Source organism: Triturus cristatus, chromosome 1_2 (assembly GCF_964204655.1).
Source record: "Triturus cristatus chromosome 1_2, aTriCri1.1, whole genome shotgun sequence".
NCBI lineage: Eukaryota > Metazoa > Chordata > Amphibia > Caudata > Salamandridae > Triturus > Triturus cristatus.
Window position 1 is genome coordinate 991450332 of NC_140580.1, and position 15447 is coordinate 991465778.

General features: G+C 45.7%; 1 protein-coding gene across 1 annotated transcript in view; it reads right to left on the reverse strand.

Moving 5' to 3' along the window:
• The window catches only part of NPDC1 (neural proliferation, differentiation and control 1), a 448831-nt gene extending 434072 nt beyond the window's left edge, over positions 1-14759 (reverse strand). Inside the window, exon 1 of the mRNA XM_085611185.1 lies at positions 14558-14759. Within this exon, the coding sequence (XP_085467311.1) occupies positions 14558-14639 (82 nt within the window). The 5' untranslated portion in view covers positions 14640-14759. The remainder of the gene's footprint in view (positions 1-14557) is intronic.
• Between the last annotated feature and the right edge of the window lie 688 nt (positions 14760-15447).

Genomic DNA, 15447 nt, shown 5'->3' on the forward strand with positions numbered 1-15447 from the left:
TCCTGCCTGACATCTGACTGACTACCTCTCTATCAGTCTTTCACTCACTGGCTTGAACAGGGCACTTTTTTTAATCCCCCTTTCCCTTTAGGGTGTGACTGTAAATGTTATCAGATTCATTACAGAACCAGGAGCATCATCTACCTCTCATTCTATCCCCCAAACCACCATCACAACAAGCTCTGCACTTCAGCAGGGAGGCCAAGCAATGGATGCTCATGCATGGCCTCTGAGCTCCCAGGCTGGGCAGCTCAGTAGTCCATCCGTCAGAATCCTGCAGGTTCTTCGGGCTCTTGTTCTACAAACCCGGCACCTTTTACAGCAGCAGAATCCAGATTTGCACTAAGTTGGAATATAGTGCGCCAATCACATGTTGTATGCTGTACGTGGAAACATACTCGCCCGTCCAAGCTCCACACGAGTCTGGCGTCATTAATGTACAAAGCAATCTGTGGCATGATAGCATACAGATACAGTTACTATATCACAGCAACACGGATGGCGCCTAACTCCGCCTTAACCATGCCTTCGCGGCATAGCCAATAGGTCTCGCTTTTGGGACTTTATAAGTATTTAGTTATGCAGCACAATATCCTTGGTGCAACAACATCAACTGTTGCATGGCTAAACACTTATAAGGTCCCAAAGGCGAGACCTATTGGCTATGCCAATGCTTGTTCTTTTATTAAACACGAACAGGTGGCATCGGGCAGGGAATTCCAGCTTCTGCAAGGAGCGTTCGCGCTGTGACGTCACGATGAGGGCGTGACTATCAAAAACTGGGAAAAAGCAGTGAGTCGCCTGACAAATGACCTTAGCTTAAGGTTACTCAGGGTCTAACACTATCTCACCGCCGTGCCGCCAGGAATCGTGTTCAGCAAGGCGTCCGCCTTGGGTGTTGTACATTGCAGCCGCGCCTCGAGGGGAAGAAAAACAACGTGTCCCTGAGACAGACGAGCGATATGAGGGGCAGAGAGAGAGAGGCTGAGCGAAGGTGACGGGCAGGAACAAGACTGACGACAGACGCGAGAGAGAAAGAAGGGAAGGCAAATGATGACAGGCAGTGAAAGAATAAAAGCAAGCATTAGCAAATCCAAAAGGTCTGGCGCAAATATTCCAATACGTGTAATCACAGGCATTCACAAATGCGGTTTACGTGCATTGCATGCACAAATGCTGTTGATCACATTTAAGCCTGCCCTACCGGCTCTGCCAATGCTGGGCAAAATTGAGCAAAACAAGGATTGCTTTCTGTAAAATGCATTTAGGAGAAAAAGACAAACATAGTGGCGACTGTGATGCTTTTCAGATGTGAAATAGTAATTTATGTATACCGACGGAAGTACTTACTGGAATGGGGAACAATGAAAAGCAGGAGGTGAGAGGGGTATACTCCTGTGGGAGGAGCTAAAGCCAACTCTATGAGTGTTTTTAAAGAATTGCTAGCAAGACGTCATGCAAATAGCTGTACTCTCAAGCCAGACCTAAAAACTGAGATTGACAGTTACACAGACGGGGAAGAATGGCTGCTACATCAGATAAAGCTCAAACAACTTGGGTGTACAGACAAAGGAGGCAGACAAAAACAATGAAGTTGGAAGAGAGGCAGCTGAACAGGCAGTGAGTGAGATGCAGGGAAGTGTGAGAGGTGGACAACCAATGGACTGAGAAAGAAAAATCAGAAGAGATATAAATGGAAATAGAAGAGAAACAGAAATGAGCGAATGACTGAATAAGTGAGAAAGCATGACTAACGGGGATCAAGAGATAGTAGTACAAAGTCATGTAAAAGAAACCCCGTAAACTGATGATTCAAAATATATTATGGGACTGCTTCCATCCGCGTGAGGGGTCCATTGATCTACAGGTCTTTCAGCTTCTCATTCCTAGCTTAATATTTACTACCCCCTTCAAAGAACCATTCAGGGTGCAGACCACACACACAAACTCTTAACACCAACCCACCAGACACCTGCGCTCTGCCTCACTCACTCTCACACATTCCCCGCATCCGCAAAAGCAAAACTGGAGATCGCTCATTCCCCTACATCACACCCAAGACATGGAACAACCTCACACAACACATCAGAGCCTCCTCCTCACTTCTTGAGTTCTGGAAGAAGCTGAAGACCTGGCTCTTCATATCAGCACCTTGAGACCACAAACCTACACACCTGCCCAAGCACCTGGATACCTTCTTGGGGGATTAGTGCACTATAAAAATAAATATAACACAACAGTACATGTTTAACAGAACACTACATGCTTCCTGAAGAGAGATGACATATAACTGGGTATCACTGTACTGGCAACACACATCTCCAATCACACACCACATGCAACAGCACACATTGGACAGAAGCTTGAAATCACATCCAATAGGGTGCAGATATATCATTTCTGGGCATCACCAAGCTTAGCAAAACCAAAGGGGATGATGGACAGAGTGTTGAACATTGCAAGCACTCACCCCCAGTCAACTGATCTGGGTTTAATCCATCACCGTTCTTTAGCCCACTCTGCCACCCCAGTTCAGACATGGCCCTACGCAAATCAATCTGACCCTGTGCCTCATGGGAACAGTCCAGCCCGAACTACCAAGCCATGTCTTCCCTGGACCGGAAACAAGCATCCTGGGACCGGTTTCGGGTTCATAACCCTCATCAGCCAGGCTATCTTGAATCCAGTGGGAAAGTGAGCAAGGGACCCACGTCTGGGCATACCCTGCCAACTTAGGGCGAACAAAGCACAACCAAAATCACCAAGCTTATACAAACACTCTCTACAAGAAAATACGGCAGAACACATTAAGACCAAATGCCTAACATACAAGCAATACGCTTTTAAGTAATGGCTATTACGGGGCCCATATAACATACCACCAACCATCTACTTTTGGACATGTCAACCATTCGAGGGGATGAGCAAGTGATTTGGTACAGCCCTCCTGTCTCACCCATCAAAAACCAAACATTCACTCAAATGCTGCTGAAAAGCACTACTTGACAGGTCAATATTCTGAATTAATGTGTTTTCATATATCCCATAATTACCAAGTAGCTGAGCTGGGATGTCTAGTCATCGGCACTCTGAAGGTTATGGGATTTCCTTGGATCAATTACATCAGAATACAAAAACTGGAAAAATTAACTTCAGGGTGTTTTTAAAAAAAAAAACAATGGTAAGCACTAGGTGTTAGGGTTAAGGGGGAACCAGAATGGACAAAAAAAATCAAATAGAGGTGTTACTTTATAAAAAGGTAAGGGAATGGGTCTACTTGGGGCCTCAGAGAGTTGAAGTTGGAGACTAAAGAAGAAAACATAACTCCACAAGGGTCAATGGTTTGGAATTGAAGAGATCTGCTATGCATTATGGATTTGGGTAGAAGGACAGCTGTTCTGATGACCCAACTGAACTCACTCTGAAAGCTCAGCTCAGTGAGAGGCCACAATTGGGCAGGGAGATTGAATGCTGAATTTATATTCGTTATTGCAATAATTAAGAAGGAATTAAAGACTGATTTGGTCCAAATGGTTGGGATGCCACAGCATGCTCCTGTGGCAATGTTTAGAACTTCTTAAATAGTTTGACAATTTTGGCTCCAGCTGATGTCTGCCATCACCACCCCATCCACCAGTTTGCCAGCCACCCATAACCCAGAGGAGAGAACCAATGCAGTCCTTGCTGGAAGGAGTTTGCCACATATACTGGTGTCAGAAGTGGTGTGACATAACATGAACGAGAAGAATGTAGACACAGCAATAATGTGACCTATGATCCTAGGCCGGCATGTTGATCACATGTTCTATGCCTCAAGAACAACTTTTAGAGAGGTCCCCCTAAGAGTAATCAGTAAAGTTATTGACTACGCAAGACAGACTAAGCCGACCAGCTGGTCACCTGAATGGGCCAGGTAGCACCATGTATGTCAAGTCACTAAAAGCCAGGAGTAGCGGAAGTAACATCATAAAACCTATGGCCACTGATCACACGATGACCAGTGATGACTTGACTGATGACTTTGGCCACTGGTGACAGGTTTAACCTCTCCTTTCACCTTCACCCTCTACCTCCAACAGGCGCCCTGTTGCTGGTGAGGTTTTAAGGGGAAGGGAATGTTGTAGAACCTACAGAAAGAAAACCGGGCTATACACCGTTTATTCTCGGTCCCTGCTGCTGCCTTCATGACCCCGAGGACTAGTGGAAACTAGCACAATGCCAAAAAGCAAGCCAGGGCCGAAGCTGCTGCCCTTCCACTCCATCCCTCTTCGAATGGCCTCCCTGAGGGACATCCATGTGCCATCAGGAACACTGCTCTCGGTGTTAATTTTGTTGACATTTTACTTGGAGCGTTTTAGGTCTCGCCTGACCCAGCGCATGTGCTGGTCTGGCGAGACTTATTGAGAGTGCTCCAAAAAGTGCTACCAGGCCAGCCTAGAGCTACAGTGCATGTGCGCAGGCGCGCGCGCCGCGATTACTTTCACTTTCGCGGACGCACGCCCGCTTGGATGTTTGATCGCGATCAATTCGCGGCCGCACGGCCGCTTGGCACAGGCAATAGGTCTCGCTTTTGGGACCTTATAAGTATTTAGTTATGCAACTATTGCATGGCTAAACACTTGGGGTCCCAAAGGCGAGACCTATTGGCTATGCCAATGCTCGTTATAGTTACAAATGACTATCAGCATAAATACCATTGTACACAACAGCATTATACAATTTATCTTTCACTACCGCATGGCTTCTAACTCCAAGAAAACCTATTGGGGAGAAGAACAGCAGAACTAAAATTAAGAAAGGGGAAAATTATGAAGAAGAAAGGGAGGGGAAGAAAAAAATCGACCGCAATAAAATTACTCCAATGTTACAATTCCGGTTGCAAACATATGTTTCCAGAAAGATCAACCAAATATCGTCAGACTGCACTACAATATTTTATACTCCGTAGGAGGCCTTCGCTAGCTTTGTTTATTGCTTTTTTTATGGTTGTTTCTGCCGCTGAAGGAAAGATAGTTCATAAAAAACAAGTACCAGGGCAATCAATAGTTCAGAACTGCATTTGGGCAGGATACCTCATAGCCAATGCCAATACATTCTGTTTTCTAAAAGTAGGGGGCACTGGGGGAAGATGGGGAAACATCAGTCTAAAAAGCAGGTGTACTGCTCTATCTGACCGGTTCAAAGAGGTGACCTTTCAGTGAGTCAGGCAAGCTGCTGCGGTGGATGTAAGTGGGCACCTCTCACGCCTGCTGGGCAAGTAACAGATAAAGCACAGTAGCAGCCAGATAAGCGGGCCATTAAAGGCCCGAGATACCGGATACAGGTAAATAAACAACCGAGGCTGGACAACGCTCCTTCGAGGCCTGCATGCGCCGTCCGAGATGCCATTTCTGAGTGTAGGAGACTGCTCGGCGGTGGCGATGAAGAGAGGGTTGATCATGCTGAGAGACCACAAGCAGCCGCTGTTAGAAGCAGGCGTACAACAGTCAGGGAGAGGGCTGCCTGCTCAGCAAACACCGCGCCTGCTGAATGACAGCTCCTTGACTCACCCACTAAGGTAAATAGGCGGCACACCACATACCTGAGACAAGCTACCTTTCCTGTTTGAATGACAAGGGACGGGACGGGGCGGGGAGGGGGCGAGGGCGTTAGCATGACTACCTGTCCAGGCACCGCCCTGTCTCTATGGTCCGCTGAAAATGAAACTCCGTGTTTTTCGTAATGCCACACTGCCTTCTGTTTCACAGCTGTGGAGTTTTAGTAACACATAACATGTATTCACTTCTGGGAGTCTCGAACTACAGTGTATTGCAGTGAAATCCTAAAACGCGTGCAGAGCACTCAGGCAGGTGACTTGAGTTTTGGGGCAGCAGTTTAGGATTTGAGGGCGAAGTTTCATCACTCGGTATTTCTCATTGCAGCGATCGGCAAATACTTGTCCTCGGGGCCCTTTGTGCAGACGCCGGTCTGTTATGATCCCTCCAGCAGAGCTGGGTAACTTTGTTCCTGGACCACTTTGGTGAAGGCAGGTGACTTGGAGGGTGCGTTCACCTCCACAGAGGAGTTCCATTGATGGGTGGACCTTGCACACTTCCACCCTAACCCTTGTGCATGATGAGCGCGCGGCAGGATGCCTCTTTCGGGTGGTCTGGATCCTGAGGCCCTCCCTCAACCCGAGTCAGCTATGGCAATGTTGTTGCAAAGGGGGCAACTGTGGATGGTTGGGGCACCCTGGCACAGCTGTGTTTGATTCTGGAACTGGGCGTGCAGGCGCATACCTGGCTTGATTCTAGCTGACATACATGTGGCGGTCTGACCAGACAGTGCAGCAGATCACACCAGGGTGACATGAGCTTGATATCCCCCGCCCCGCCACCCCTCAAGCCATTCGAAGTGCAGTGTCCATGAGTGCCGAAGAAAAGCCGAGTTAGTGTGCAAGGCCTCTAGAGAGAGGGTGAACAACTGTTAGATCATGAGCTGCGGCACTTGCCCAAGCTGGCAATGACAGGCAAAGGTAGGGGAAGGGGAAAGGGAAATCCATGGGGAAAAACCAGAGATTGACAAGAGTCACCAACGTTCCATGCAAGGGTAACACGTCTGCTCAAGGGTGGAGAGGAAGGGCTTTACAAAGACTCAGGGAAGTAACCTGGAAAGGTAGGTTTATCACATTCATCGAAAAGTCCATTAAATGAATGGGGAAAAAATCTATTTTGTGGATGTCCTACTTTTAGGACATCACATCAGCCTCTTATCAGTTATTCGTTTTTGTATTTAATAGCTTATGCTGTCTTTATGATTTACATTCACTTATTTCTGGTCATGACGACATCATAAAGTTTCCCATACTTTTTATGAAAGATGAACAATGCCTTGCTCTTAGGCTAAAACCCTTATGACAAGTTACATGAGAAATAAGTGCATGCATGCTCTATACTGTCCACATCAAAGGTAGGCTTAGATGAACTATGAAACCTAAAATAACATACACCGTCTACTTGAAAGATGTCCCCTCTGTTTTACAAACCTTTACATTTTTCATTCTGAAATGATGATGGGGGCATCCTGACGGATACTAGCAAGGAGCCAATATAAGGATAACAAACGTGTTTTAGGCAGCAGGTATGTTATGGCGATATTTTGTGTTAGGCGCCAAAGATGTATATCTTACTATTGCACCTACTAGGTAGCCACCCTTCCACACAATATGGAGCAAATAGCACCGCCTGGCTACGTTGATGCCTGTTGTGCATGAAACCGTCTGTGGATACAAAACTAGCGTTCAGCGTTTGCTAAGCAACATTCATTTTGTTCCACAGTATCTCACTTCGTTGTATCCGTCACCTCACTTGAAACAAATTGAAACATGTTTCTTGTGCCGTTAATAAAATAATATGGCATTTAGAAGAACCATTTCCTAATTAATTTTTCTCAAAATCAGGACCACTAAAGTTATGTGATTCTGTGGTTTTTTATGTGTGTTTTTTTCCATACTTATGAATTTGTCGCATTTGCCACATAATCCATCATCTGCTGCATAACCTGCAGATTTTAACAAAAAATATTTGTTTTTAGCTGAAACATTACTAAAAACGAGGCAGCATGTTTGTGTGCAGTAGAAGGACCTTTGCAAAGGTCAACTAGGCATCTTTCAGTTGCTTATTTCTGTATTTGGTTATTAAAATAGCACTAATGAGGTGAAATATTTGCTCAACAGTATTACCAAGAGTAAAAATGACAAAATAAAGAAGTAATTCAATGAGAAAAGGTGCCTTATTATGCCGCATAATTTGCCCTTTGTTGCTGCATAATTAAGGCTCCCAGTTTTCAGTTTTTACTGATTTTTACAGATAAATACAGACAGATAACAATGTGTTTCCTGTCTGTATTTATTTTAAAATACAGAAAATTGTGCTTCTTGTGAATGACTCTCCATGCTGTGCTTCATGAATTCCAGGCCAACAGCTGAACATATAGCCAGCATGGGGAGGTAAAAATGGGATGAAATGTCCTTAAATACAGGGATAGGTCATCATATTTGTACAGAATGCTAATATTTACCTGTGGATAAAGTGTTTTGTTATTTTTGGCTGCCTCAATGATTAAAAAGCATCAGGCATCAAAGTATGAGTGCACATTTATCACTTAAAAATAAATGTGGAAATACACTATTTTACGCCTCCATTTGCTCTCAAAACCCAAAATGAATATGGATAAATACTAATAAGATGGCTAAAAAATAAATATGGATAAATGCAGACGGAAATGATAAAAAATAAATACCATAAAACCGAGAGCCCTGCACATAATTTAGTCAACCCTGCCACATAATTTGATGCTCCGCTGCCACATTAGTTCCAGTGGCCCATGTCCTAGCTCTACTGTACAAAGAATGGAAGTCAACCACCTGAACTTGCTTGAAAAAAATAACAAGTTAAGACTACTCCAGTTTGCACATCACAAGCGACTTTACTGGTAAATATTTGCTGACAAAGTGTAAAACAAGGAGCTGAAGGCAGTAACCCAGGATGTGAGAGGTTGGTCTGCATCCTTGGGGGGGGGGTGGGGTGGGGGGGGAACCAGGTCAGCTCGGGGATCATTAAGGCAGCACTTGGTGGCCCTGCCACTGCACATCCCTCAAATATACAACTGGAAATATTCTTCGACTAGATCAACTGACTCAAGGGGGTATTTTTTTATTTAACTTTGAAGTGGAATAACCGTGTAGCCTTTCAATAACCTGCACTGAACTATTCAAAGTCATTACAGGTGAAAGTGGGTTTTTTTCATTTTAAATCAACACAGCTATGGAAGAATGACATGTCTGTACCTCCCAACCAGGCCAAAAACGGCGAAGACATCAACATGAATATTTGCCAGCCTTAACATTAACTGGTTCTATATCAGCTTTAACCCCTTGTGTGCCCATGACGAGCTGGACTCGTCATGGGCCGCGGTTGCGCTGTGCCCATGACGAGTCCAGCTCGTCATGAACCCCGCCCACTAATGTAACGGCCGGCACAGGGCGGGGAAAGGGCGTGGCACACAAGGGGTTAATAGAATGGATAAAAAGGTACGGTTTTGCTTCAGAAAACTGTCTGCTGTCAGGCACATGCTCTAAACATGCCCTGTATAGTGCAAAACCTAGTTCTTGATTGGGAACACGCGGAAATGTAAGCACAAAGATGAACCTCCCCTGCACACACAGACACACAAGTTAAATTATGCTGAAATTCAAATTAATTTTCCAATTTCAAGTTTAATCGGTATGAAAAGTGGAGATTATCGACCAGCTAGTTCTATGGTGTGGAAGTGCAGAGGCTTGTTTACGTATTGGGAATCAATGGGCCTGCTACTACCATTTCAGAGGAGGGTCCTCTCTTATGTGCTCTTAAAGACAGTTGGGTCTGCAGGGAAAAACGCAATATCCCTCTTTCGGTGCCATTGCAGAGGACACCCAAGCCAGCACTGTTCTTTGAAATGATACCACATAGAAAACTTCACATGCATCACCACTGAAAGTGCATCTAAGAAAACACTATGAAATCATAACTAAAAGTGGTTTATCAGCTTTATGGGCGTCATACATTCTTCACAACACAGGCATGGAAACATTTACATCAAGACAGGGAGTTGACTTTCTGTCTGATCCTTGCATCCTAACCACATCTTGCAAAAAGTAGAGACAAAGGATAAGAAGCAGTCAAGAATGTGGCTTAAGGTAAAAAAAAAAAAAAAAAAGTTCCCAGGTGGAACTTGTTCTTAATACTACATTTGAACACTGCCAGGATTACTGTAATATTTACCAAAGTATTTTCTTTTACCATTTGTCAAACAGAATTGGTTTGCCTATAGACAGCATAATATATCACATATTTCACTACTCAATGCAGTGGCATTACACAAAATGATGGCAACCCTTTTCAGAATATGGTGAGGGGTCCCAGAGACTCTTGTATTTTGCAAATATTCATTGGCCTTAGCCTGTCAGGGGGCCCTTAAATGGCCAGCTCCCTCCAACCACCCACCCCCCACCCCCCTGCAGAGGTTTCATGGGATCTGCATTCTGCCCTTGGTTCAGTGAGGAGAACGAGTTACACGACCTGTGTTAAATTTGTAAAAATAACAAAAAGTGCACGGATACAAACACTTTATTAGAAGCCCACCACAGGAGCTGCCAAATACTAGGTGTTACCAAACATCAAGGGTACCTAGTCTTACTGCTCGCTCATGTCTACTTCGCCCACCATTGTACATGTCCTATCTCTTTATCTTACTCTTGCGGGTTATTTTTCAACCCTGCTCTCTCCTTTGTCACAGTTTTACTTTCTATTCCTGATTTCTCCCTTTTCTGTTTTCCAATCTCTTACTCTGGGTAAAAATCTGATGATGAAAAATAAGATTGGTCTCCAAACATGAGTAAGCCGGCACAAGTTAAGCACTGTTAATGACTCGCACAATGATACACATTCCACAGTCTACTGGCACAAGTATCTCTATTAAAACACCAAGGGCAGTGGAGCATTTACTCTTTGTTTTAAAGTAAAGGAAAATCTGCGATAAAGTAGGGAAAAAACTGTAATAAAATTCAGTGAGAAAAAAGTAGACTCTTTATGACTGTCGACAGGCAGAAATAGTCACATATTATTGTTTAATCCACGATGTAAATAATTAAGCAGTGATAGCACCTCAAAGCAGCATTTGCCAACACATCAAGCCTGCCTTCTGTTTTTTTCGGTGAGGCTGGTGAAAGCACATTCACCTAAATGCTATTGTTTGTTAATCCCTAGTTCACTCTTGTCTACTTATCGAGATGAGGGCTCCACTATTAGGCATTCTACAGAAAGGTCTACCTCCATGCCACAATTAATAAGCAATGTGTGTTTTTTAATTAGGAAAGACAAAGCCGTCACCCTACAGTATTTGCATGAATACCTCACTATTAGACAATGAAAGACAACCTTGCAAAGCAGTTTGGGGGAACTTGTGACAAGCTAGTGCCACAGGTCACGCCGTGAACCTGCAGGGTCAGTGGTGCTAGTTTTTTTTTTATTGTCAGAGGTCAGCCATTTATGAAGGGCCGCATAACTCCCTCAAGCTGCACCCACACAAGTTATTGTAAACGCCCTCTTTAATGATCAGTGAGAAGAAAAACCACACCTAACGCCAATCCCTTCAGGACTCAAATACACCCAGACTGTCAACCCAAGCGAGTGAAATAAGAAGCAATGCACAGCATGCACACACGTGGTAGAAAGCAACACAAACAGAATACGTAAACAGCCAAACAGTACGGGATCCCACATAAATATGCATAGTAAATGACTGAAATAAATAAAGTTAGACAAACTGCTGGACTAATTCCAATGTCTGCGTACGCAGCAAGGCCTTCTGGGAGTGAGGAGGATCACACGGAAGACAGAGTGGATCACACGGAAGACAGAGTGTAAGGTATACAGTGCAGAATGGCCTTTAATTGAGGTCACAAATACTGACAACACAGATACCGGGGTACATTACTCTCCACTATGAGCGCACTACCAGAAGTACATATGTATCACACACAGGTTTACCCGAGGGGGAAACTTTCTACCATACAAAGAATCGCAAAAGGAGCTATAAGCAGTGATGAGTAGGGGCTACTTCACCCTTTTACTAATCCATAACATACTCTCTTAGTAACAAATGACCTTCATATCATATATACTCGCACAAGTTGGCCTAGGAAAATGTATTCCATCATCTCTGGGGTAAATACCTAATTTCTCTCTGTGGGAAAAACACTGTTTATTTATGTGTATGACTCTCCTTCCCCAAGGTAATCCCTACAACTGTCCTGTTTCCCCGGAGGTAAATACATTCCCAAATCTCTACGGACATATGTCCTATTCATCCAGTGCTGCTACCCTCTTATTTCCTTCTAGAAGTTGATGACCAGTGCCCATATTCGCTCATGTTTCTGTCACTCACATCCAAAGCAGTTTATGCCCGGTTGTGCCAAAGGAATATTCTCCACATTCCCAAAGTGGTACTGGTCAACTTCTCTCAAGGATAAATACACCATAGTCCCTATCTGCATTGTATCCATCCACTCTGCAATAAACAGGCTTTAACCGCCACCCTTCCGTTGGAGGCTATACTTTAAACCCCATCATTCATAAACTCCCACATGCCCCCCAAATAAAATGGCGCGCCCTTTTCTAGGAGGCTAATGCTGAGAATCTTCTGGGTTGTATATGGGTGTACTACTGTCTAGGAGGTAAATACTCCACATGCAGGCCTTCCATGAGTCCTAGTTTCCTTCTGCTTTGGTGTTAGCACCCATTCAGGCAGCCCTGCCAAGTACCACGCATCAGCTAACTCATTTTTGTTTGGTGGTCCGAATTACCACCCTAAAAATGAAGCAATCATACATTTAAGCGCCTTGACAACACCTGCGTGCTGTGAGGGAGAAGCTGAGAGTGACCACGGCTGGTGGGCTGAAGTTTTACCAGTTTGGCAAGTGATGTGCAGACGGTGCTGTAGGCTAGTCACTGGGGGTATCGACGGAGGCGCTCTCAGCTTGCATCGTGGCTTCAAAGCAAGCATTACATGCCCTCCATTTACGCAGCTCTGATGTTCATGCATGTTCGAGCGTGGGTAGCGCTGTACTGAGCATGTCTACCTTTAGGAAGTGAAGGATGGTACATGCATGACTAGTTTTCTGCGGTGTGTATCATTTCTGCTGAAGGCAGCGGCAAAAGCTGCTGTGCAACGCAGGTGACTCCTCGCCATGGCCGAATCCACTAGCAGTACCGCAGCCTCCAGCACCGTCACTGTGACCACCTGCGGCAACAGCGAACTGGTAGAATACTGTAGTTTCTGTTTACATTTTTCTTCCATTCAGTTTCTGTATTATTAACTAATCATATTTTTAACAATCAAACACCAGCGGATACATCTTCTTTTGCATGACGGGTCACGTTTAACTATTTGCTCATACAAGAACTTCCTTCCACTTCGCGAGTTCTCTGCATACGATTCTTGGAGAATGAGAGTAAACCCCATTTTTAAAAGTATAAGAGCAAGCACTTTATTTACTTCTTGCCTTACACGGAGTTCTGTGGGAGTACCAAAGTGTTTTAGTGGAGTAATAATGCAGCTAGTAAATACTAATAACCAGCGTTTAATCTGTGAAAAAGGTGAGTGCAGGGCCCCAAAGTTTTTCTTAGGAGCCTAGCAGTCTACTTTAGTCTTGATTCCCCTGCATACTCATTCTTCCACGACTCTGAACTTTCTGACTGTCGATCTCAATCATGCAGGTCATTTTTCATCAATGTTTTCTCCGACTCTCACTGTTTTCCTAGCTTTGGCTTCCCCCATTCTCCCTTTCCTGCCTTTTCCCTCTTGGTCCGAGTCAAAGAGATATGATGAAAAATTAAGGATCCCCGTCTTGTCTATTAAGTTCCTCTTAATAAAGATAGGTATTAAAATTATGGGCTGCAAGATGGCCTCCATTGCCTAGTGGACTAACGCATAAACTAGAGCAATCCATGAGTTTTGTATACTTCTTGTTCAGATTCAGACGTCAGGCCTGTATCATCCAAGCCTGAAAGCAGTTCAGATTGCACATGCTTCCTAATGGCAGGGCCATTATTCGCAAAAGTGCATAACTAGAAATATTTTTAGGAAGATGCAGCCTTAGTGATTGGATTCTGGTTCTGGTTCATGGGCGTGGCCCTGTTCAGCCGAGGATTTATGTAAATGTGCCGGCCCTCTGTAAGTAAAGTTGCTGTGCCTGAGCTGAGCTCTGCATTGCAGTCACTGTCTGCAGTCTGCACCAAGTTGAGCTCAGTGTCAGTGAGGCTGGCTCACACTCCGCGTTGGGTCCTCTCTCACATCCTAGTGCCCTTCCATTTTTGGTGCTTGACAGCAGTTTTAAGATCTTCTGAGAGTTTCTCGTTGCTCAAATAGGTGTAATTCCTAATATTAACCCCTTCCCCGCTCATGACGGAACCACTCCGTCTTGAGCCACGGTTGCGCTGTGCTCATGACGGAGTGGTTCCGTCATGCTGCGGCCGTCGGCCGCCGCTCCGCCCACACGGCGCTAATTCCCCGCCTGTGCGGGCGATTAGCATAGTGGGCGGAGACGTGACGGAACCCCTCCGTCATGAGCACAGCTCAACCGTGGCTCGTGACGGAGCGGTTCCGTCAGGAGCACAGCGCCACCGCGCTGCCCCCAAACCCCCCCCAGCGCCGCGGCGGAATTCCTGCCGCGGCGAAGGGGTTAATAGGTTTCCTTTGACTTCATGGCTTGATTTTGCTTGCGAGAAAGTGCCACTCATAGTCCCTGAATGTCACTCATAATTACACTGAAATTATGAAAATGTCACACATAAGCAATCTGAAACCCTGGCACCTATGTTCGTGTCCCTTACGAGGGATGCGCCTCCCTGCCAGTGCTAAGCAGTCCCTATCACACACACACCTCTAACTGGCGGTGGATACCTCATCTTCCTTGACTACCTACATACGACCTTCCCTTCCTCCAGAGCGATGCCCGCGTCCCCTGCTCACTCACCTGTCCGAGCAGCAGCGCCGAGCTGGCTGAGCCCGCAGAGGAGCAGCAGCCATGCTCCCAGGGCTTCCCTGGGGGGCTCCATGCTCCGGGGCTTAGGGCTGAGGGTGCAGCATGGTTCAGGAACGGCTGCAATCACCGTCGCGCGCCGCAAGCTCAGCTGGCCAGCAATCTGACAGTCAGAGCGCGCTCCCGAGCGGGGCGGAGCGCGCGAGGCCGGAGACCACGGCGGAGCTAGAATGTAAAATTAAAATAAAGTAGAGGGCGTGACTGAGGGCGGGGCGAGTCAGAAAGGGGGTGTGGCGTTGCATGTGAGGCGGGTGTAGGGCGGAGTCAGCGTATGTAGAACAAGGGAAGGTGGAGCCAAGACTCGCTGGAGGCGGAGCTACCTCTACCGGGCCTAAAAGAGCAACGACATTAGAGGGTAGGAGCTAGGACTGTAGAAGAAGGGACGGAGCAGTCATAACAGTAAGAAGGCGGGCAGCCTAAAGGAGAGAGCTTCCACCTTGTAGTAGGCGTCCTTAGGCGCACTGTCCCGGTAGTGGACCAGTGCGCCTGATGTCACTCTGCAGTCTTACGGGGCAGGTCATTCTCGCCTGCTAACTGCTGTCGGAATTAAAACGCACCTGTATCCGTCGCGTCCCACGGCCAAACGTTCCCCAGCGTTGCCGGGTTTGTTTCGTGTTAAATGACGACCCGAGACCGAGGTGTTTATCGGGACTGTAGTGTGCGTTTAAAAAATAAAAATATTTGCTGCTGTCCAGTGTTTCGTTATTTATAGTATGCTTTGTTAATACTTGCCATTTATGCGGCACACCTTCTTTGTTAGGGCTTTGCATTCGATAGTTAAGGAATGACTTTACCTCCAAGGCGTTGATTGAAGGGTTTCGGTA